Here is a 22642-nt window from a genome sequence, read left to right as displayed (position 1 = left end):
AAAAAAAAAATGGCTATAGTGTTTTGTTTTATCTTCTTTCTTTTCGTCCAGCTCGTTCCCATACATCTGCTTTGCTGGAGAAACGGTCCGTCTTGTCGTTTTTTTTTTTTTCTTTTCGGCTGATAGATCATAAAGATGACCATCGCCAGCGGTTGCATCGGTCGACTTCATTATTTTATTTTATTTTTTTTTTTTTGGGAGAGAAGAAAAAAAAAAAAAGAGCTCGGTTATCCGTTTGCTGGAACAAAAGGACCAGCAGCTGCGCTCGACTTGTGTCTCCGTAAGAAAGAAAAGAAGTGCTGCTGCCTCAAACAATTGACGGTCCATCAGTGGAAAGCGAAAGAACAAGAAAAAAACGTCTTACAACTGACTTGACTTGCTGACTGATTTATGAAAAAAAAATATATATATATATACCGACTCTATTACAAGTTATATTGCTTATACAGGTCATATAATACTAACGGCTTCACACACAAAAAAAAAAAAATGTGTGCCCTTCGTGTGCCTCGAAGCCATTGAAATGAAAGATCTACCTGAGTTCTTCTTCTTTTTTTCACCTGTTCCATGCCTGTTGCGTGTCCGTATGCGGTTGGTCGTAGCTTACTCCAATTTACACAACAGTCGGCTTTGTCAAGTCCCCCTCTGAAAACGTTTAGGAAAGTCTAATTTAACCCATCAATTCTTCCTCACCGCGATTCATTTCAACCGAAAATGATTGCTCAAATTGTGTGTGAAGGATTGAGTCATCACTCTTTTTGAACTCCTTCCTAAAACTGCTAAGTATATGCTTTAAAAAAAAAAAAAAAAAGAAACAAAGATTGTCTGTTTGTGATTAGGCAACAAATCCATTACGCGAAACGAAAAAAAAAAAAATTGAGGGGATAAATGGAGCCATTTTGTGTGTTGGAAAATTTTAGCCATAAATTAAGTCAGGAGCTAATGACCACCCTCTCTGCAGTCTCACGGATGATCAAGATCGACTCGACTGAGCGCTCGACCATTACACAGATAGACACACGCGCACCGTAAATACGACTCAACCAGAAAAAGCAGACACAAGAAGGAAATAAAGGATATGGAGCTAAAAAAAAAAAAAAAATGCCAAAAAGCGAGTTAAAGAGAGAAGAGAGAAAAAGATAAGAAGCTTGACGATTCCATCAGAGCCCTGTATATATCGTGATGGCTACATGGCAAAGCCAGAAGCTTCTAAGTCGTAATTCACCAGCTCTTTTTTCTTTTCTCTCTCCTTTTATTTTATTTTTTTTTTTTTTTAGAGGTAAAAAAAAAAAAAAACTCTTACTGATTCCGCGCTGCTTGCCCAGTTGCATCGCGCCGCGACGACTGAAAGCCCATAAAACATTCCTCGCGCCAGTGAGCGGCTCTATACTGCGACTCCTTTTTTCTAAACACACACACACACAAAAAATAGACAGAGGGAAAAAGATTAGGTCTTACGATACTTAACCATCTCAGGTGCTTATAGGTGCGCGCGTTCGACTGCTCTTTCTATCCCCCTTTTTTTTTTTTTTTTTTTGTTCCAGTCCAAAAAAAAAAAAAAAAAGGACCAATATAACCCCTCCTTTTCCAGCCTCCTGCCCGCTTAATATGTTTAGGCTGTATAGACACACAAGCACTACCAACAAAAAAAAAAAAGTTGTCGTCAGACTTTATCTTTCTTTATCTTCGACTACTTTTTTTTTTTTTTTTTTTTTTTTTAGTTTTTCCCCCTTTTTTCAATATCCCATCTACTGAAGGAGTAGGGCGAAGACGGGTCTGACGTCTTCATCCAGCCAGCAAGAAGGGGAAAAGAAAAAAAAAAAACAAACACACAAACTGTTAACGACCGGAGGAGTTTATCGAGCTCATCGGTTACAACTGCAGCAGCTCGGAATTATAATATACCAATAGAGAGAGAAAGAGAGAAGAGAGAGATAGAGATTAGAAAGAGATGGTGATGTCTCTCTTTCGCGCTGGACGGCTTTCGGTCAAATGGGTTTTCCGCGTCCGCGTTCGGAAAGGGGATGAAACAAATAACCGGAGGAAAATTATTTTCAAAATAAAATTTAAAAAAAAGAAGAAAAAAAAGAGAATTTAATAGAAAACAAAAGGGGTTTTGCATTGGAGACAGAAAACTGTTAAGACATTATATTTATGTACGATGTGAGAGGAGCGGGGTAAGATTGGAAATTATAACCGAGGATGTTAAAAACCGGTCGCTGAAGATTTTTATTTTCGGGCCTTCCCTGTGTGTGTGTGTGTGTGTGTGTTCTTTTGTGAAGAATTCTATCGGATTTTTAATTTTATTTTCGGCCCGGGGGGGGGGGGGCCGGTTACAAGGATGGAGGACAAAACTGTGCATTTTCGGCCGATTTTTACGGTGACAAGTGATGCTGTTCCTATACCTCTGATGGCTTTATCTTTCTCTTTGGGCCTTTCTCTAAGTCTTTCCCATGCGGAGGAACAGATAAAAAGAAAGAAGATTCAAAGAGTGAAAGCACAATTTATTGCGACCGCTCGTTGAAGTCTCGTTATCTGATGAGCTCAACTGATTGTATGAATGCCAAAAGAAAAGAAAAAAGGTACCAGGCGGAACGAAGGTTATAACTGCGTTCCTCACCATGAACTCGAAAACGATCACAAATTTTTGCTCCGTTTTTTTCGCATTTGACGTGGCTGATCGTCGCTAAAGACAAGTCATGTAATGTAGGAAGTTAAACTGTAAAAAAGAAAAGCAACAAAAAAAAAAAATACGTAAGGACAAATCATTTAAATCTGTTTGTAACATTTGCCATAACCTTTTGCGAGAGTTATTATTACAAAGAAAAAGAAGGAAACGGCCATAGCCAATGTATTTAAGAACTGCTTTTATGGATTGGATGCCGGATCGTAGTGATAAGCGTGGAATGGCGTTTGGTGTTCGCTTCGATCCGCTTGGCCGATGTTAAAAAGAAAGAAAAAAAAAAAAAAAAGAGGGCGGGCGTCGCGACGGCGTCCCGCTCGACTGCCATTGGCTGTCCTGCGTTCAGCGTTGAATCAGCGTCAGCCAATGGTGGCCGAACGCACGTACTAGCGAGGCTGTCTACACATTACACAGACGAATGTTGTTTCTATTGTCAAAAAAAAAAAAAAAAAGAACCAACATGCGATGGGAATAAAGGGAGACAGACACAGAAAGGCGGTGACGAATTGAATGGCAAATGGTAAACGTTAACAATCATAGGCCACCAGTACGACGAGGCTTATTTTATCTGCACACAACAACAGCGGCACTTCCGCTCATTATGTGAGAAATGCATAGAATGGTTTAGAAGCGCCGCCATGATGGTGTCTATGCCCTCGTATTTGCACCTCCCTTCCTGTCCAATTATATATATACACCACAACCTATTTAGGAAGGATTGGGGGGTAGGAACGCATAGCAAACAAGAAACTGAAGAAAAAAAAGGAAGGAATTGGGAGTTGCGTCATCATTCCCTGAACAATTTCAATTTGAAAGAAGCCCAAACATTTTACACGCCCAATTGTACCTTTCTAATGTTGTCGCAGTATACGTCACGCACGGCTTTTCTTATAAATCTTGCATAGCTGATTATCAAGAATCAGTGTCGGCATTTAGGTAATCATTTCCCCCCCCCCCTTTTTTTTTTTCTTCTAACACACAAAAATGTGATCGGCCATTTTTTTCTTCGTTTTTAGAACGTACACAAGAAGCCGGAAAAAAAACAAAAAAAACGCGACAGGCGTTGCTTTTTGAAATGCTTAGGTGTTCGTTAACTGTCATGGCGAATCAAAAGACTTTGGCGTTTATCTTCTATTTAAAAAAAAAAAAGAAAATGTTATTGTTGCTTTATACTGTCAGATAGATAATACATCGAAAAAAAAAAAAAACGAAGAGAAAATAAATAACAACCGGCTTGTAAAAAAGAATAAAAAGACGGAAGTAGAGTGATCCCATCAGCAGCTAGACAAGGGCGGGCGATTCAAAAACCTCGTTGCTTTGTGTCGTCTTCGTGGAAACATTATTTGCTGCGGCTGCAGTTGTCACTGTATCTATATACTCTTCCGTTTTTTAACACAAACTTTACTAACTGTGAGACCTGATATGCCTGTCGCGTTGCATCACGCGATGCCAAAGAGTCGTCGACTCTTGGCCGCCTTTGTCTTATTTTATTTTCAAAACAACAAAAGGAAGGAAGTTCTGTACCAAGCTCTTGCGCGACACGTGGAAACGTTTGCTGTGTACGCTAAACGAAAATAAATGGGGTTTCCTACTCAACCTTCGTTACGTTAGAAATAAATAATTGTTGGAAAATTATTTCCGTACAAAATCAGTTGAATAACTTTGCTGCATACGTTGTAGGGAATTTTGATATTTTCTTTTAACTTAATGAAAGAGCGATTATAACCGCACGTAGATGATGTCCAAATGACGGAATAAATTCATTAAAATGGATATTTAAAAAAAAAAAAAAGAAAAGATGATGAATGCGCTTTTGACGTCGCTTTCTCAGGGGCATCTTCTTTCATGTTTCTTATTTCTTTTTTTCCGGGGCATTAAGCTTTCTCATCAGACGACCACATCCCAGCTACGAACACGCGGCATTTTTATACTGACTCGATGTTTTGATTCAATGAGAGAGTCAACAGCATCTGTTGCAGCTATATATAAATAAATGTGTATACGTACACACACACACACGGAGAGAGAGAGAGAGAGAACCCAGGGACACGATAGTGCAGACATTGCGGATGCTCATACTCTCTCTCGCTCTAAAGAAAAAAAAAAACTACTTGTTATATTTGTATATAAGAGACACGTACAGCTCTTTCTCGCTTCTTTATTTATTTTTATTTGATGCATATATACATTTCACGTGTGGTGTTGTGTGGAAATCTGTGGACGGAGAGAAGTTGGAAGACCGTGAAAATTTCTAATGTCGCCCTTTCTTTCTATTACTCTTTACAATATATCTAACTGCTTCTCTTCTCTCTCTCGGTTCCATTCCGCACATCCATCATCACGCCGGACGGTTAGCAGTGGGAGGGTGGGAGGGTGTCAGCTGTGCGCTTCCTTTTTTCAAAACCCGCGTTCCTCTATATCTACCATGCCACTTGAACGGGTTGAGTACAGAAGCAACGGCAAGTCACCGACCCAAGCACGTCCTGTATCTCATTGTACACACCGTGCGCGTTATGAAATATTTGATTCAATTTCAAAGTTCTTTCTTTTTCTTTTAATTTATGGGGAAGAAAAAGAGAAGAAAAAAAAAGAAAGGTCTAATCATAAATGGAAGCGAAATAATGAGAGGGACGAAAATCAAAAGATCGGTGAACGCTTTGATGGCTATACTAAAGAGCCTTTTCTTTCGCTCTTATCTTGTCATTATCATTTTCATATTTACCGATACGCACGCGTTCAAGCGTTGTACAAAAAAACTATTTCTTTCATCTCGGGTTTTCGTTCTTTTTTCTCGAGTGCGAAATCAAGATGGCTGGCCGGCTGAGTCTCTCCAATGCTAATTCAGTCGATGCTTATCAGCCAGTATAACATCTTTCTTTTTTTTTTTTTTTCTTTCAACCGTTCCCCGCGTGTACCCCCAAACCTTTTTTTTTTTTTTCCCGTCTCCTTAAGACCTTAAGGAGTATGTATTATACCTTTACCTATACATATATATCCTAATAGAGCTCGATTGCTTCTAACGCTGACTTTTCTTATCTCGGCTATAAAGGCCCAGCGGATATAATCATGGCAGTCCATCTTCTTCTTATACATACGAATATCCACCTCCTTCTTCCCTCTCTCTCTCTCTCTCTCTCTTTCCTTCTTCCAATTTCTTTTATTTTCATTCCCCAGAAGGTTAACGCGGACTCGGCTTGATGTATTCGATGACACGAGTTTTTTTCTCTTCGCCTTACAAATAGCTGCTGTGAAAGACTGCCTGCAACGATAATGCACCTCGTCGACGACAATAGAAATCTGGAAAATAAAATAAAAAGAAAAAAGGCCCGTACCGAAAACAGAGTAATCTGAGGATGTTATTTTGTCTGTGTACGCTCTTTAAAAGAATTTGTGCCGTGTTAACAATAGACAATGAGATACAACCGTACCTAGCAAGCCGTAGAGCCATCATCATCAACAATTCAGCTCGGTCCGCCTCGCTATATACGCCATGGATTTGTTGCGGTCGCGGTCAGCATGACCCATCAACCCCTCAAATTCTTTTTTTTTTTTTTTTTTTTTTTTTTTTTCTTTTACATGTACTTTGTTGAAGTGTGTTATATAGGTATGGTGATTGTTAAGCTGCTCCTTACAGTGTATATTTAACGTGTCGCCAAGAGATACCGTCCGCCCACTGCCGGACTTGTGCGCTTCTGGTCGGCACCCGATTTTTTTCTTATACAGCCCATCGTATTGTTGTGGCCGCCATGTTGACACAGAGAATGAGGAATAGTCTTTTTTTTTTTTTTGAGAGAGGTTTCTCGCTCAAGTACAGTACGTGCGTTGTAGTTTGAAACCTCTTTTCGTTCAAATGAGAAACTAACATCGGGCGGTCCGTTTTCAAAAGGTGTGTGTGAAAATAGAGCGGATTGCTGTCCGTGCAAGTGGTGTAGCTTTTACACATCATGTACGACATTCCCTTATTTCATTTCGTATTCACACTTTTGATTAGATCTAATAGAATTTTCAAGACCTTATCACGCAATAAGGGGAAGGCAAGGGCTGTGTGTGAGTCTGCCTACACAGGCCGATCCGATATGCATAATGATGCAACGCTCATCCTTTTTTTTTTACATGTATCATATCGTTAGAATCGAGATGATTTCGATTAGTTCAGAGACGCTTACGAAAGCCGCTTTGAATTTGAAAAAGAATGCCGAATGTACTTAGTTAGGGAAGAGTGAGAAAAAGAAAGAAACGCCGTTTCACCTGTCAATATACGAAGGCGACATGAAGAAAAAAAAGTAATAAAAAGAGTAGGGCAAAAGAAAAAAAAAAAGGGGGGGCGTTGATGGGGCTAGAGGCGACAAGCCGCTAACCATCGCATCAAGCGGCGAAAAAATTCTATTCCCTTCCTCGTCGTGCGGATGGAGGAGGTTGGATAGTCACCACTACCATTACACAGGTCTCATAGTCAAAAGAGAGCCCACAGTTTGAAACACAATTGGCTTCAATAGGATTTCTCTTCTCCTTTTTCTTTTTATTCTCATTCTGTGTGTCTGTGTGTCTGTGTGTGTGTGTACCTACACCTCTTTTTTTTTTTCAACTGGCGATGTGTGTAGTGTGCCGTGTAATGGAAGCAACCAACGGGGGCGGAGTTCAACGATGGACAGAATAAGGTAGGAGGCGGAATGAAACACATTTCTTTTTTTATTTTATTTTCTTCAACATCAAAAAAAAAAAAAAAATTTCCAGTCGAGTCATACTTGACTTTCTCATCGCGCCGAGCCCTTTTATCATCAGCTGCGCCCCCCGTTGGAGAGACGAGTCCTCCGACACATAGACAGAAAGAGCCAAGTAGAATGGGAAAGAGAGGGAGATGGATATACACATCCAGCGGGGTTCTCTTTTGTTCATCCATCTATACATGCACACAAGAATGGAGAAAAGGAGAGAGAGTGTGTCGTTCTTATATGCCATCCAAAACGGCAGCAAGCACCAATTTTCTGCTGCATTATTGCATTCCCTCCTCGTATCTAAACAGGATTTATTTCATAGCGGACACATCATTTTTTTTTTTTTTTTTTTTTTTTTTGGGGGGGGGGGGGGACTTTTTCATATTTTCTTTTTGTTGTGATTTTTTACTCGACACCTCGAACACAATCCATGATGGGATGACCTATCACAGCAACTGGTGCTTAGGTGCATCATTACAAAGTATAAAGGAAATATTTTCGTATAAGGTCGGACTTTTAGTCTGTTTTTACCTGGAAACTACCTTTTTTTTTTTTTTTTTTTTTTTTTTTTACATGTGTCTCATCAACGTCAAAGCTTCACAATGCGTCATTATTGTAATGATTGTTATGGACGGACGAGCGGTGATAGTCCGCGATGTCGGAGATGATCAAGCGCGGTAATCGAGTTTGCATACACTCCAAGTATTTTATTTTGAATACGACGAATATTTTTGTTGTTTCACGAACAATTAACTTTTCTACAAGTCCTTTTGCCTAAACGCGTTTTGCTATGTTTAAATGAGTGCCTGAAGCAAACACGAAATTACGCAAGGACGCGGTATAGAATTGGGGGGTTGCTAATATTTGAGTTGACTTTAAGCTGACTTTTGATTGATGTTGCCACATCAACAGTTGAAAATCTCTCTTTGTGCTGGACAAAAGCTAAGTAATTTAAGAACGACGGGTCTCTTGTTTATTCCCCATCCCCCCCTCGCTCTCCTTTTTCTGTTTTTAAATATTATCTTTTCTTTTCTCTCAGCGAAAGAACAGAAGAAACAAAAAACAAAAAAAAAAAAAAGAATACAGCCGACGATATGTGGCCTGATGTTGGACATGTTTACGACTTTTGTCTTGATATATTTCATTAACACGGCGTCGTTGATGATTCCCCGGTAATGAAGACATTATCACACATGGCGCGCGGTCTTCGGCGAGCGCCCAGCACACACACGCATTTACACATCTACATATACAGTGAAGGTAATCATCTCCTTGATGCTGTTGCGAGTTCATCATCATCTCACATCACCGTGGCTAGCTGCCGCCGCGCCCACAGGCGATTTTATTTATCTAAATAAGAAAAAAAAAAAAAAAAAAAGAAAAAAAGAAAGATACGTTTCAAAAAAGAAAAAGGAATAAAGTGTGAAAGATCGAGGGACACGTCGGTCATAGACACACATGCGTAGATAAGAGGATAGGCATTTATTTCCCTACTTCGTATGGTCTACACAGCCGGAGATGAGTTACACTGTTATTATTATTAGTACGAGCAGTATAAGAGTTAGACATCGGTGGCCAAAGCAAACTCATTAAGAACAATGCGGGCAGCGGGAGGAGCGTGTGGATGGCGCGGAGGTGAGACGCCCTTCTTCTATCCTACGAGTCCTCCTCCTCCTCCTCCTCCGCCGCCGACTTTTTACTACACCGCCCGGCCGACTAATCTTCTAAATATGTGTCCCACCTGGTGTTTTATTTACTTAATTTTTCTTGTCTTCTTCTATTCATTTTGTTTTTTTTTTGTTGTCCATACCGAAATTTCTTACTTTTCCTTCATTCCTCGTTTCTTGAAAGAAAAGAATGTCTAGATTAGCATCGTTTTTACGAGCCCCCTCTACACCATCACGTCTTATTTTTTTTTTTTTTTTGAGCTAATTCTTTACTTGATTGGAATATCTGCAGACGAAGGCCTAACAGTGGACCTCTCTAATGATCCATAATCTTGGGTTTATTTACATTAAACCTTAAGCCATTCCACCTGTCCTAAAATCTAAAAGCGCCGAGATAATTCGTCCGTTTACCTTTGGCCATCTTTCCCTATATTCTTATGGTTTTTTTTTTTAATACACGACGACGCTGGAATGGTCAACGTCAATACAAGGCGTTAGAGCCTGCACCTATAGTACTGCCCAGATTAGATTCGTATAGACGCACATAAAGCACTAGGGGAGTTGAGAATAGCCAACAAGAATAACGCACCTGTATTGCGTTATAATTCGGAGCTAAACTGTCAAACACTCACACACTTGTGTGGGCATTTGATAATTGTTCGTCTGTTCTGTCCCCTCACGGCCATTAACTCTTTTTTTTTTTTTTTTCTTTACCTTTTTGCTGTTTTTATGACGACTCGAAAACGATAACTGGACGGTGACTATGGTGGCTGCTGGGCATTGGCGTAGCATGTCGTTTTATTCGTCAGACGTGAGTGTAAAAGAGAGGTGAAAAGAAAAGAGAATGATATCACGGTAGACGACGTGATCTCTCTCTTTTTTCCTGACTCGACCGGCTGTAAACTCTTCAACTCGCTGGCGTTCGTCCTATATTTTACACGCACAGACGTGTGTATGTGTAACTAATGCTTTATTTGTTTGTAGCATCTGTGTCTATTTCTTCTTCCGCGCCATAAAACTCAGAAGCAAAAGAAGGGAAGAACCGTGGACTAGAAGGCCTTAACTTGCGCCGTGGTTTCACACTTTATCCATCTAAAAAAAAAAAAAGGCATTCAAATGAAACTCAATTTTTAAATTTAAAAAAATTGTGTTCATTCCTTTCTTTTAAAATCCAGAAGTCTCAAAAATTTCAATAGAAGAGCCTCTAAGTTCTGACATTTTTTAAAAACATACCGAGCTGCGGTGTCCGTATTTTAAGAAATAAACAACGAAAATGATTCCGCAAATCCTTTCGATACATCGATCGCTAATGGTTTTCTTTACGTGTTTAAATTAAGCCTCGTATTTGTTATATCTGGACCTATTTTGTTTTGCTATTTGTCGGCTGAGCGCAGGTATGCTGTGTCTTTCTTGATGATTTTCTTTTTCGTTTGCTTTCCACATCAAGCCTAAGGAACTTGATTGAATTCTTGTTATTCGTGACTCTTGTAGAGTGTTTGCTCATTTGCTTCGTGCCGTTAAAAGGTGAATCCTTCAGCTTGTTTGTCCAGCACGCGACGTACTTGAGCCGTTTCAGTAGGTACGAATGGGCGTAGTCTCGGTAAAGTTGATTATTACTGGCATATGCTCAGGTATCGTCTGTGTTGGGCTCGCTCCCGCTTTTGAGTTTTGTTGCTGAATGTCCCTTCTCTTCTAAATTAAAAAAATATAGTAGAAGCTAATAGACCTTTCAACAGCTCGACAATAGCACAGGGCAAAAGCCCAGACGTGCTAAGTTGAGACCAGACAACACTTGTACACATGGGTATGTATAATGTTTCCAGAAAAACGTCATTGTTAGATGATAAGAGCTAATTACAAGCCGTCGACGAGCACAAGTTGCCAGCAGCCGAACAAGAATATCTTGAATGCTGATGGCAATTCTGGGAAATAGCCTTTCTTTACCTCGGCACGGGATTCGATCACCTATTCAAAATGTTTTTCCTTTTCCTAGAGGTATTTTATTTTATATGTGTCTCTATTTTCTTGTTAACTATAACTTCAACAGTCCCGAAAAAGCTATCTGGCGGTCATGGCCTATTCTTCCCAAGTGTTAGGTTGTAGCCTGCCTCTTTTGGGCGCCTTTTTACTGTACACGAAACAAATAAACAGGATAAATAATGTTTTTTCGCCTCCATGTTTTTTATGCTACCATTATCATTTATTTTTATAATTATTGTTATAGTATTATCATCGTCGTCGCTTTACTTCTTTTAAAAATTTGTCTTTTGTGGTTCACTTATGACATCTAGTGACGATTGCAATAACCATTCTTTTACCGCCATCTAACCGCCAGATGATAACTTTTCTAACGAAAACAAGTAAAAAAGTTCAACATGCTTCACGAGATGCCGTTGCCTGACGGTCAAAATGTATAACCGCCAATTTGTCACTAGAGGGCCGCAGTGCAATAGATTTTGCCCTGCTTTCAGCGAGCAGCATGAATTGCTTTATTTTTTGTTTTTTTTGGTTTATTTAAAAAACTATCAAGCCCATTGAAAAATAAACTTGATTTCCTTGATCAGCATTCAATTCTGCATCGAATTCATGAATTTCAGGCCAAATTTGAAATTTGGCCAAAAATGAAAAAGTGGGAAGGCTGTAGCCTTCCCACTTTTGTCAAAATCGGCCGAAAACGACATCTCTGGGAATTCGATGAAACTCTCAAAGTATAATGAAAATTGAACGCTGATTTCGATTCAGCTATTGGTTTTCTGCTTAAACCAACCGCTTTTGAAATACATCGAATAGTTGTGCTGCATCACGCTAGCGCTGTAGCATACTGGCGCGCTAGCGTTGTGTATATATTTGGTTTATTTAAAAAACGATTGACTACGGTTATTTAAATAAGTAAGCTACGTGAACAACAGGATTCGTTGTTTTTCTTTTTGCCCATTCTACACAGCAAACTGACTTGCGATTCAGAATTGAACTATGGCAATCCGTTTTACACAAAAAAAAAAAAATGTCGGAAAAAAAATCGCACTTTTTTCTTTTTTTCCGACACGTAGCCATCTACCGCTTAGACTCGTTATTACTGGCGTTTGCAATTTCAGTCCATTGGATGCCATTCGCAGTTAGTTCAGTAGTGTGGATGGAGAATAACGCGTGGCTGGAGGAACAATTGAAAAATGGATAAGATAATACAACAAAAGGATGGTAAGTATAAACATTATTATGTTGGTTTTCAATTATTAATTATTCTTTATTAGATCAAATTATGAAGCTGCAAGCCCAATTATTGGAACAACACAAAATATTAGATAACAGCAAAGCTAAGGATGGTAAGGCCTAATACGTAATGATTCTATTTATTTGCTTTTATTCATTTGTCTTTTGTAGCTCAAATTTTGAGTCTACACAAGCTCAGCTAGGGGAAAAGAACAAATTGGAACAGAACAGTTTCCAAACAGTGAAGGAGGTTTTTCCAAACTCATCCCTAACTGAACATGAGGATGAATTGGCATTAGGCGAACACAGTCAGGTACCTAAACTTTTCAAATAAGAATTCAAAATAAGTATAGAATTTTAAAAAACAATTATTTATTGTTTAGTTATTCAGTCTACCACCTGACAGTGTGTTAAAGTTAAATTCTGTTAGTGCTGCACTAAAAGAATTGTTAGTAATAAGTCCATGCAGCGAAGGAAGTGAACAATTGTGGGACCATATTTGGGCTGAAAATGGGTGTGGTACGGAAACCCAGAAATAGCACGAGTTCAACATAAAACATGAATTAGGTACTTTTTGGTTTTTTGTCTATCGAAAAAGTATTTTTAATGCTATTATTTTGCATTCACAGAATTTTAGTGGGGGATCAAGTCAAGTCTGGAAGTGTTACAGGATGGAAGAGTGAGCCTACAGTTGAAAAACACTGAAAGTGCATTACCATTAAGGTATGAGGTAAAGTAATAGAGTATGCAAATTGTCTAATGAGAAGTACCATCTTGTGTGAATGAATCCTGTGTAACAGCAATCCTTTGTAGTTCTGTCACAGCTAGAAGCCTCAAATAATTCTGCTTCTCTTGCTAAAGAACAACTTGTCCTTTACGTTCAGAGTGTTGGTGAAGCTGGGTACTTAAATGGCCCTAAAGATGTTTCATTTCATTGGCATTGCAGCGATGAACATCATACATGGACTTTTTAGGTATGAAAGGAATTTTCTTGAAAATTTTTTGAATTTATGACAAAGCATTTCTCCTGCTTTTTGCCAACCATGTCTAATCTAAAAAAAAAATTTATCCAATAAGAAAGGATTTTCAGCATACTGGGAACACAACTATCAACAATGCAACATTCTAGGGGTGCTATTTTATCATTCAAGAGCCTTATACAATGATTTTCATCTGCAATTTGTATGGCCTTTCCCAAGCTTCTGCCAGAAGTTGAATCTATAAGTCATGTAAGTCACATGAGCAGCAATTGAGATGCTTAATGGTGTTGTTTTTCTTTTCTCAGCATAGGTTAATAGTAACATTGGATCTGAAAAGATTCTTGGTTGGGGCAAGACACTGAATAAATTGTAATGATTGAATGGATGACATGACATTTCTATACTTAATTTGGATTCCCGAGACGGTATTTTATATTTAAAAAATTGAAGTGCATATCTGGGCTCCCTTCCTTTCCGTAGCCCCGTTTCCCCTTGACTCGTAATAAGCCCGTAGGGGGTCATGCCCCTACTGTACGGTATATATAAAAACAACATATACCGAGGTTTGGAGGGCTCTGGCCGGAAAGGGGACGTGGGGGTCCGCTTAGTCCGATGATGTGTTCACGGAGGGCGATGTGGCTACCCACAAATCCGAACTAAAGGTTAATCGCTCCTGTAAAAATGTTCCAAATCTTCAGCTCTTCTTCCGGCTTCTCTTAGCCAATCACCGGGTAATCTCCCCGGTGGGTCAACAAGGCAGTGTCTTCCCCTGCCTGGGTTGATGGCAACTTTTGAAAGGGCTATTGTGCCTTTTTAAAGTTGCAAAAATAATTGTGATGTGCAGAGAATTGTCAATAAAATTTTTTTATAAAATATTTTTTGCAAAATTTGTTTCTTTCATTGTCTGTGTTAGCTGTGTTCACGAATTACATTTATCAACTTTTTTTTTTTTATTGCTTTCCTTTATTTGTTTTTGTCACCTTTGATGGTAAGCATTGTTTCCATTGGTTTATCGTTTTTCTGTAAGTATTCAATTATTATTTATTACACTCATTGATCAACTTAATCAATCAATCAACTCAACTTAGATTCAAGGAACAACGTGTAATATCTGGTTATGTTTTGAAGTAATTTTGTATTTTATTTTACTCATATGGGAACCGATCCCCAGACATTCAGCGTTCAACGCCGATGCTCTAACATTGAGCCACGAGATGTATCTAAATATTTTATTATCGCATTTCATATGTTATCGTCTAGGATGTTTATGCAGTCTTTCACAACTATATGCTTATCTTTCTATTGCTTTCATAAGGTTCATAGCTCTGTGGTAGAGCCTTTAGCTGTGATACCTGATACCCTGGTTTCAAACCTCAGTAGATGTGTAAAAATGAAGTAGAATAAATGTAGAAGAGTATATTGCAGAATTGCATTTCAGTTTTATTCTAAGTGTAAATGCAAGTCCACAAGTGACTAGAAAAAAGCCAACTTGACATCATATGATTCATGGCTCATTGGTAGAGCATAGGCGCGGTGTGCCGAACATCCAGGGTTCGATCCCTGGATAATAATTGAATGCTTGCAGATAAACGATAAAACAAAGCTTACCATCAAAGGTGACAAAAACAAATAAAGGAAAGCAATAAAAAAAAAAGTTGATAAATGTAATTCGTGAACACAGCTAACACAGACAATGAAAGAAACAAATTTTGCAAAAAATATTTTAGAAAAAAATTTTATTGACAATTCTCTGCACATCACAATTATTTTTGCAACTTTAAAAAGGCACAATAGCCCTTTCAAAAGTTGCCGTCAACCCAGGCAGGGGGAGACACTGCCTTGTTGACCCACCGGGGAGATTACCCGGTGATTGGCTAAGAGAAGCCGGAAGAAGAGCTGAAGATTTGGAACATTTTTACAGGAGCGATTAACCTTTAGTTCGGATTTGTGGGTAGCCACATCGCCCTCCGTGAACACATCATCGGACTAAGCGGACCCCCACGTCCCCTTTCCGGCCAGAGCCCTCCAAACCTCGGTATATGTTGTTTTTATATATACCGTACAGTAGGGGCATGACCCCCTACGGGCTTATTACGAGTCAAGGGGAAACGGGGCTACGGAAAGGAAGGGAGCCCAGATATGCACTTCAATTTTTTAAATATAAAATACCGTCTCGGGAATCCAAATTAAGTATAGAAATGTCATGTCATCCATTCAATCATTACAATTTATTCAGTGTCTTGCCCCAACCAAGAATCTTTTCAGATCCAATGTTACTATTAACCTATGCTGAGAAAAGAAAAACAACACCATTAAGCATCTCAATTGCTGCTCATGTGACTTACATGACTTATAGATTCAACTTCTGGCAGAAGCTTGGGAAAGGCCATACAAATTGCAGATGAAAATCATTGTATAAGGCTCTTGAATGATAAAATAGCACCCCTAGAATGTTGCATTGTTGATAGTTGTGTTCCCAGTATGCTGAAAATCCTTTCTTATTGGATAAATTTTTTTTTTTAGATTAGACATGGTTGGCAAAAAGCAGGAGAAATGCTTTGTCATAAATTCAAAAAATTTTCAAGAAAATTCCTTTCATACCTAAAAAGTCCATGTATGATGTTCATCGCTGCAATGCCAATGAAATGAAACATCTTTAGGGCCATTTAAGTACCCAGCTTCACCAACACTCTGAACGTAAAGGACAAGTTGTTCTTTAGCAAGAGAAGCAGAATTATTTGAGGCTTCTAGCTGTGACAGAACTACAAAGGATTGCTGTTACACAGGATTCATTCACACAAGATGGTATTTCTCATTAGACAATTTGCATACTCTATTACTTTACCTCATACCTTAATGGTAATGCACTTTCAGTGTTTTTCAACTGTAGGCTCACTCTTCCATCCTGTAACACTTCCAGACTTGACTTGATCCCCCACTAAAATTCTGTGAATGCAAAATAATAGCATTAAAAATACTTTTTCGATAGACAAAAAACCAAAAAGTACCTAATTCATGTTTTATGTTGAACTCGTGCTATTTCTGGGTTTCCGTACCACACCCATTTTCAGCCCAAATATGGTCCCACAATTGTTCACTTCCTTCGCTGCATGGACTTATTACTAACAATTCTTTTAGTGCAGCACTAACAGAATTTAACTTTAACACACTGTCAGGTGGTAGACTGAATAACTAAACAATAAATAATTGTTTTTTAAAATTCTATACTTATTTTGAATTCTTATTTGAAAAGTTTAGGTACCTGACTGTGTTCGCCTAATGCCAATTCATCCTCATGTTCAGTTAGGGATGAGTTTGGAAAAACCTCCTTCACTGTTTGGAAACTGTTCTGTTCCAATTTGTTCTTTTCCCCTAGCTGAGCTTGTGTAGACTCAAAATTTGAGCTACAAAAGACAAATGAATAAAAGCAAATAAATAGAATCATTACGTATTAGGCCTTACCATCCTTAGCTTTGCTGTTATCTAATATTTTGTGTTGTTCCAATGATTGGGCCTGCAGCTTCATAATTTGATCTAATAAACAATAATTAATAATTGAAAACCAATATAATAATGTTTATACTTACCATCCTTTTGTTGTATTATCTTATCCATTTTTCAATTGTTCCTCCAGCCACGCGTTATTCTCCATCCACGCTACTGAACTAACTGCGAATGGCATCCAATGGACTGAAATTGCAAACGCCAGTAATAACGAGTCTGAGCGGTAGATGGCTACGTGTCGGAAAAAAAGAAAAAGGTGCTATTTTTTTTTTTTCCGACATTTTTTTTTTTTGTGTAAAACGGATTGCCATACTGAACTGCATGCAGATTCGCGAGCCGTTGACTGCTATTAAATTGACACCACCATTTTGTCGATCGACTGGCCATCTATTGGGGAAAATCTGGCTTTGGTTTGACAGAGTGTTACGGTTCTAGAGGGAAAAGTTTTGATAGAAGAAACGAACAAAATCAAATAAAACAGTAAAAGATTTGCCCTGTGTAGACAAGTGTTATGCTCACGTCCAACAGTCAGTTCCTTGTGGAAAACATTTTATTTGATATAAGGTAAAGGGTCAAAGCGAAGAGCTGAAAATTATTCAAGAAAAAACTACTCGGGTAAAGGTATATCACCGGCTTATATAACAAGCCAGAAAGGGAAATCTCTAGCTACAGAGCTTTTTCAGTTCAAGTTTAAGAACGCGGAAACAGGCAATCAATAGGTGAATGTGATAACAATATTGAGAGACAAGAAAAGGGAGGCGGCAGGAAGATGATGTTACGGAAGTGCCATGTCAAGCTGATGGCAACAATACCAACGATTAAATGCTATCAAAACTCAAAAATGACAAAATGGACATCATTATTACTTTGATAACGCTGCCGGGAAAAATCCGACGCAAAGGAAAACAATTATCTGCCAAAACTGCACTCAATTGTCTAGGGCATTTAATATTTTGTTATTCTCTGAAAGAGATTCGCTTATCAATATAAAGAAATGCTAAACTTAGTTAACTTGTTTTGCGCCCAAAACCACTTCATTTTCTTCAGGAAAAAAAGGAAGAAGAATTAACACTGAATTCGGCCCAGTTTTCTTGTCGCTTCATAAAAAGAAGAAAGAAAACTAAAAGGGGGCCTGGAAATGAATTGATCGGAGTGTTGCGCTTTTATTTCGGAGTGTTGACGCCGAGTAAGTATTCACCGACGCCGAGATAGTATACAGTCTGTGCGATGCCGAAAAGTGGTGCGATGACGAGAACGCGGCAGCCACCGCCTTTGAAAAAGGCGCGGAATCCTTCTTCGCGAAAGATGCGAACTACAGCGTCACCCATGCCGTGATAGCGAGGCACTTCCGCACCCGGCACAGCGCCACTGGGCTGGTGTAGGCTACGAGCGACACCTCCTCCTTTAGCCTCGCCGCTTGCGTTGAGGAATGCTAACTGATGCGTATCCCGAGATTGAGTATGAGGTTTCATTAGGACGGAAGATGGGCCTGGAGTTCCTTTACCTCCACCTGGAATCTCCTTGGATTGGCCCTGAGCCTATAACCAATTAAATCCATTATTTACTCTTTTGATCATTTTTTTTTCCGAACTTAATAACGTTGATACCTGAAGCCGCGTTTTAACCACATCAACAGGGTTGACGGCCACAGCCGCAAAGCCTCCAGCAACACAACCAGATATGAACGACCAATAGAAAGGGGCTTCGCAAGTGACCAAATCAGCTCCCTGATGTTGAGATCCCACAGACTTCAAGTGGGCGAACAGCGGGAAGTAGATGACAGAGAAACTGACGTCGCGCAGGATGGTAGACAAACAACCTCGATATAAACCCCGAAATCCTAGCGTACAAAGATCGACAGATTAAATAAGGTACAAAGTTTTCAGACATTCAGAATACCTTGGGAGGAGATCAGTTCTGAGGCGAGACGAAGAGCCGATGCACGCTGCCCGCTAGTAGATTGCTGGGCGCTCAATTGCATTTTGATCTTGAGTAGTTCCATCGGAGTCGTTATCACAGTCTGGCATAGACCAGCAGTTCCACCAGCAATCATTTCCCGTGGCACAGTTAACTTCCTGTTAAAAGGGGGGAAAAAACGTGTATTATCCAGCTCTTTACAATGCCAAGATTTCTAATATACCCTTGTTTGTCCAGCAGTATGTAACGAAAAGCGTCATTAGCAGTAAGTTTAATAGCCTTTTCAGGCGTAACTAGCAGAATATTAACGGCGGAACCTAACAAATTAATAAACGGTACATAAACGAAACCTGTGCACCCAATCAACTAATCCAACACAAACAAAGATAGAAAATTACCTCTGTACATGCCCAAATATCCATTTGCTCGATATGACTTTTTAAAGCAATCTAACCTGAAAAAATGGATAGGAACATGAATTGCTCAAAAATTGTTTTATCAGAAATAATAAAAATAGTTACATATTCTTATATTGTTTTTCACCGGTAGTTGAGTTCTGGTTTTGGAGTCTTGTTTTGACTAGGTCAATTGGGTACACTATGGACACACCTACAATGCCTGCAATACCTCCATTCAGGATTTTGCTAAAAATCCTGCAAGTAAAAACGACTGTAAGTTAATTCTTTAAATTAGATTAAAACTTTGCAGAGAAGTCTTACGGAAACTGAGACTTCTTGTCAAGAGCCATTGTGCTATTGCTTGTGTTTTCTTGATCCTTGTTTAAATGATAATGTGGAAATTGCAACGAAGGTGAAATATCTACAGAAAGAAAATTGGTTGTATTCACTTGGCAACAAGCAAAGGAAGACTAACGGTAAAAAGCCCTAGGGCCTAAACTGTAAATATCAAATCAGATAATAATCTCCAGATTGACAAGTGAACAAATACGTCTGATTCGATTCCACTACCACAAACAAGCAAAGCCGTATTTGCTATCTCAAGAGATAACTAAACAATCGAAGTTGATTCTACTAGAGACAAATACCTATAAATCTGACTAAACAGGACACTAACGAGCAAGAACAGCAAAGGAATAGATTATACCAAGTGAAAGGAAGTTTTTAAAGCACAGGCTCAAGACGTTCTCGTTGTTTAGGTCAACACAATTTATTTCGTCTGTTTTGGCTACGAATCGATTTGCGAGGAATCTCAAAGTATCGATCAAACTTTTTTTTTTTCCTCCTTCAAAAATAGGCAACACGTAGACCCAAGGACCTTGTACCGTTGTACGCAATGTTTAGCCAGTTTCGTAACAACCTATTTACTTTTCGGTTTTATGCCAAATAGCTGAAAGAAGGATGTATTTTTAAAAGTGAAAGGCCCTGTGCTGAAAATGCTGACCCACCTAAGTTATTGGATCCAGCAATGGTCTTCTCTTATGTTTATTTGGGCGGGAATTTCCTATCAACTGGTCTCGCAACAGACGAATTGGAGACGTTTCCTTGTTTATTCAACTGTTGATATCCACTGGACATGGCAATGGGCAAGAATGCCAAAAACTAGTAAATAAATCTACAAGTGACTGTAACGGATAGTAAAAAAACGGCTTGCTGATTAATTAGGAACAGCATGAATATATCCCCCTAAAAAAATGGTACTTGTCAGGTAACATGGGCCGAACCCTGTCCGATTGGTCGGTGAGGAATCTACATAAACGCGTCTAAAGTCTCTATAAAGCAAGAGTAGAAATTAAAATTAGGTATTTTAGTGGGAAATTTGTATCACGTTATGGTACATTTCGGAAGTGGACGCGTGACGTCTTACGTGCTTAAACATTTTAAATGCGTAAAACCATTTGTGAAGTCCCAAGGTTTCATTTGGCTTCTCGTAGTGAGCGTAGGCACGCATGACAACAAAGACTAGATAGACCGAACATTTTCGGCTAAATTTTCTTGAAAGCATGCAAAACAAAAGTTATTAGTAGAGCACTTGACGAAAAAACAAAGGATAAACGTAACAAGATTTATAATAGACAGGTATTGGCAAATCTGTGTCGATGTACCCTGTAAATCACAGATCCTAGGCTAAACGTGTTCAGACTTAAAGCTGTAGTTCATTGCTTTGGTTTGATACATGCTAAAGTGGTATATACACTTACGGTATGGTTGGCTGAAAGGGAAAATCCGTCTCGGAACAAATGCCAAGCCAACGATCACTCGAGTTTCACAGTTTAAAATGTTTGTTGGCCAGCTTTTTGAAATAAGCATCAGCACATCCACCTTTGAGAATGTTTTTTTTTTATACTTAGGACGTCGGGACATGTGTGCTCTCTAGCGCTAACAATATCAACCTTTTCTGGTCTTGACAACTATCGGTCGACGAAGATTAATAGGTCTTACATAACCAGTATTAAATATAAACGATATTTCTACAAGCAATTTCTCATAATTAAGGAATACGTTTGGATTAGTGAACAATGTTATTGTTCAGACAATTAACAATAAGGGGATTTCAAAAGATCAATCTTGCTCAAAAGCTCTGTAGATTTCGGAGTTCACATTCACATACAACTAAAATAGTTTCTCAGTGAGCATTCACTGTAGAATAAACTAAACTTACATAACACGAAATCATTTGCCATAACCAAGCACAAATTCAGTCCAAGTTTCAACAACTATTCTTTCTGTCGCAATATATGTTTTGCTTCTTGTCAATAGATGATCTTTAGCAAAGCCGACTAACATAATATAGGACGTTACGTTGTATGTAAGCATACTAAACAGCTAGTAAAGTGGTTGGGCCGTCTGAAAACCACTAGAGCGAACAAAACAGATAGTCTCCATATCGTTGGCTGGCTTTTCCATCTATTTTTGGACGGCCATTTTATTTTGCAAATGAACGTTATTGAAAGCTAGTATTCTTCTCCTTAAAAACAAAAGTCTTTTTTAGAGCTCTTAAGTTCTCTATATGATCCGTGTTATTGAGAACGACAGCAAGAATATCGAAGTCTCATCGGGCAAAATTGAAACTTTTGATGGCACGACTATTACTGATCCACGTTTGATGCTTCATCACGTACGGTGCTAACGCCATCAACAATTTAACGCCACATTAAAAACGAAATGTCTTTTGTGTGAGACGAAAAACTCTGCGTGAAAATTCGTAAAAATGTTCACCGTTTAGAAAGTCATCCCAATTTTCGAACGAGTGCAGTTCTAATTCAAAAGGGTAATCGTTTCTTTCATTCAACGGATCCCCAAATTAGGAATGTGAATTCTTTTTTGAGCAAGGCTTTAATGCGAGGCGATAAAGTTCTTGAATTGACATAAAAAGTTTTATTTTCGGAAATAGCGAGGGAATGACTGTAGCCTACGGAGAAGTTTATGCTTCAGCCAGTTTTAATATGCTTTTATAAAATTTCAAAATTGTCAGGTTCAGTTATTGGCATCAGGTAATATCCATTTGATAACACGTAAACAAGTCTGTACTACCAAGCGTATTAAGTATTTTTAAAACTTTACTGACCTCAGTTGGAGTACGTTCCAGTTGCTTTGGTTTACACAGGGCTTCACGCAAATCTTCTTCCGTTATTCAGAAGCTTTCAAGTTGCATTCAATTTTTCGGCAGTCGCAATCCTAGAATTTTATCGTAAAGATAGTCTTTCAGGAAGCCTAGACTAAAGCTATAGAAAAAGACCAAATAACAGTATGTATTTTTCTTATTTTACGAGAAAAAGTAGAAGGGACGACTTGAGCCGGTCTTTTTTAAATCAGTGTTCATCCAGCCTACTACAAGACACGTATTTAAATTTTTTGTGGATTTTTTTATTTATGTACGTGAATCCATGCAATATTAAAAAATAAAGTAAACCAAGCAGCCAAATAGAAACCGCCAAGGCGATTCGTACTTGTAATCATTTCCATCGGCTTTGTATTCAAATTTTAAAGGAAAAAAGAAGGGATTTCC

General features: G+C 38.7%; 1 protein-coding gene and 2 long non-coding RNA genes across 5 annotated transcripts; 1 reads left to right on the top strand and 2 right to left on the bottom strand.

Annotated features, from left to right (window-relative positions):
• Window positions 1-12199: 12199 nt before the first annotated feature.
• Window positions 12200-13184, top strand: LOC130699404 (uncharacterized). The gene is made up of 5 exons (XR_009003429.2): window positions 12200-12263; window positions 12317-12388; window positions 12447-12588; window positions 12659-12842; window positions 12905-13184. It is a non-coding gene; the product is annotated as an uncharacterized LOC130699404 (long non-coding RNA).
• Window positions 13185-16083: 2899 nt separating this feature from the next.
• LOC130699405 (uncharacterized) lies at window positions 16084-16745 on the bottom strand. The gene is made up of 3 exons (XR_009421464.1): window positions 16518-16745; window positions 16264-16447; window positions 16084-16201 (listed from the first exon to the last, which is right to left on the bottom strand). It is a non-coding gene; the product is annotated as an uncharacterized LOC130699405 (long non-coding RNA).
• Window positions 16746-17291: 546 nt separating this feature from the next.
• LOC130699364 (mitochondrial glutamate carrier 1-like) lies at window positions 17292-20955 on the bottom strand. Of its 3 annotated transcripts, none has more exons than XM_057521713.2 (8): window positions 20835-20955; window positions 19396-19495; window positions 19198-19329; window positions 19075-19130; window positions 18900-18993; window positions 18659-18834; window positions 18367-18599; window positions 17292-18297 (listed from the first exon to the last, which is right to left on the bottom strand). In XM_057521713.2, the coding sequence occupies exons 1-8, from the start codon at window positions 20941-20943 to the stop codon at window positions 17923-17925; spliced, it is 1275 nt and encodes a 424-aa protein (XP_057377696.1). In that variant the 5' UTR covers window positions 20944-20955; the 3' UTR covers window positions 17292-17922. The 3 variants fall into 3 exon arrangements, with proteins under 3 accessions (XP_057377696.1, XP_057377697.1, XP_057377698.1); XM_057521714.2 differs by lacking the exon at window positions 20835-20955 and adding an exon at window positions 19781-19890; XM_057521715.2 differs by lacking the exon at window positions 20835-20955 and adding an exon at window positions 19722-19834.
• Window positions 20956-22642: the final 1687 nt, after the last annotated feature.

The sequence above is a fragment of the Daphnia carinata genome, chromosome 7 (assembly GCF_022539665.2).
Source record: "Daphnia carinata strain CSIRO-1 chromosome 7, CSIRO_AGI_Dcar_HiC_V3, whole genome shotgun sequence".
In the NCBI taxonomy this organism is placed as follows: Eukaryota; Metazoa; Arthropoda; class Branchiopoda; order Diplostraca; family Daphniidae; genus Daphnia; species Daphnia carinata.
The sequence above is the reverse complement of the archived record's forward strand: the minus strand, read 5'-3'. Positions and strand labels throughout refer to the sequence as shown.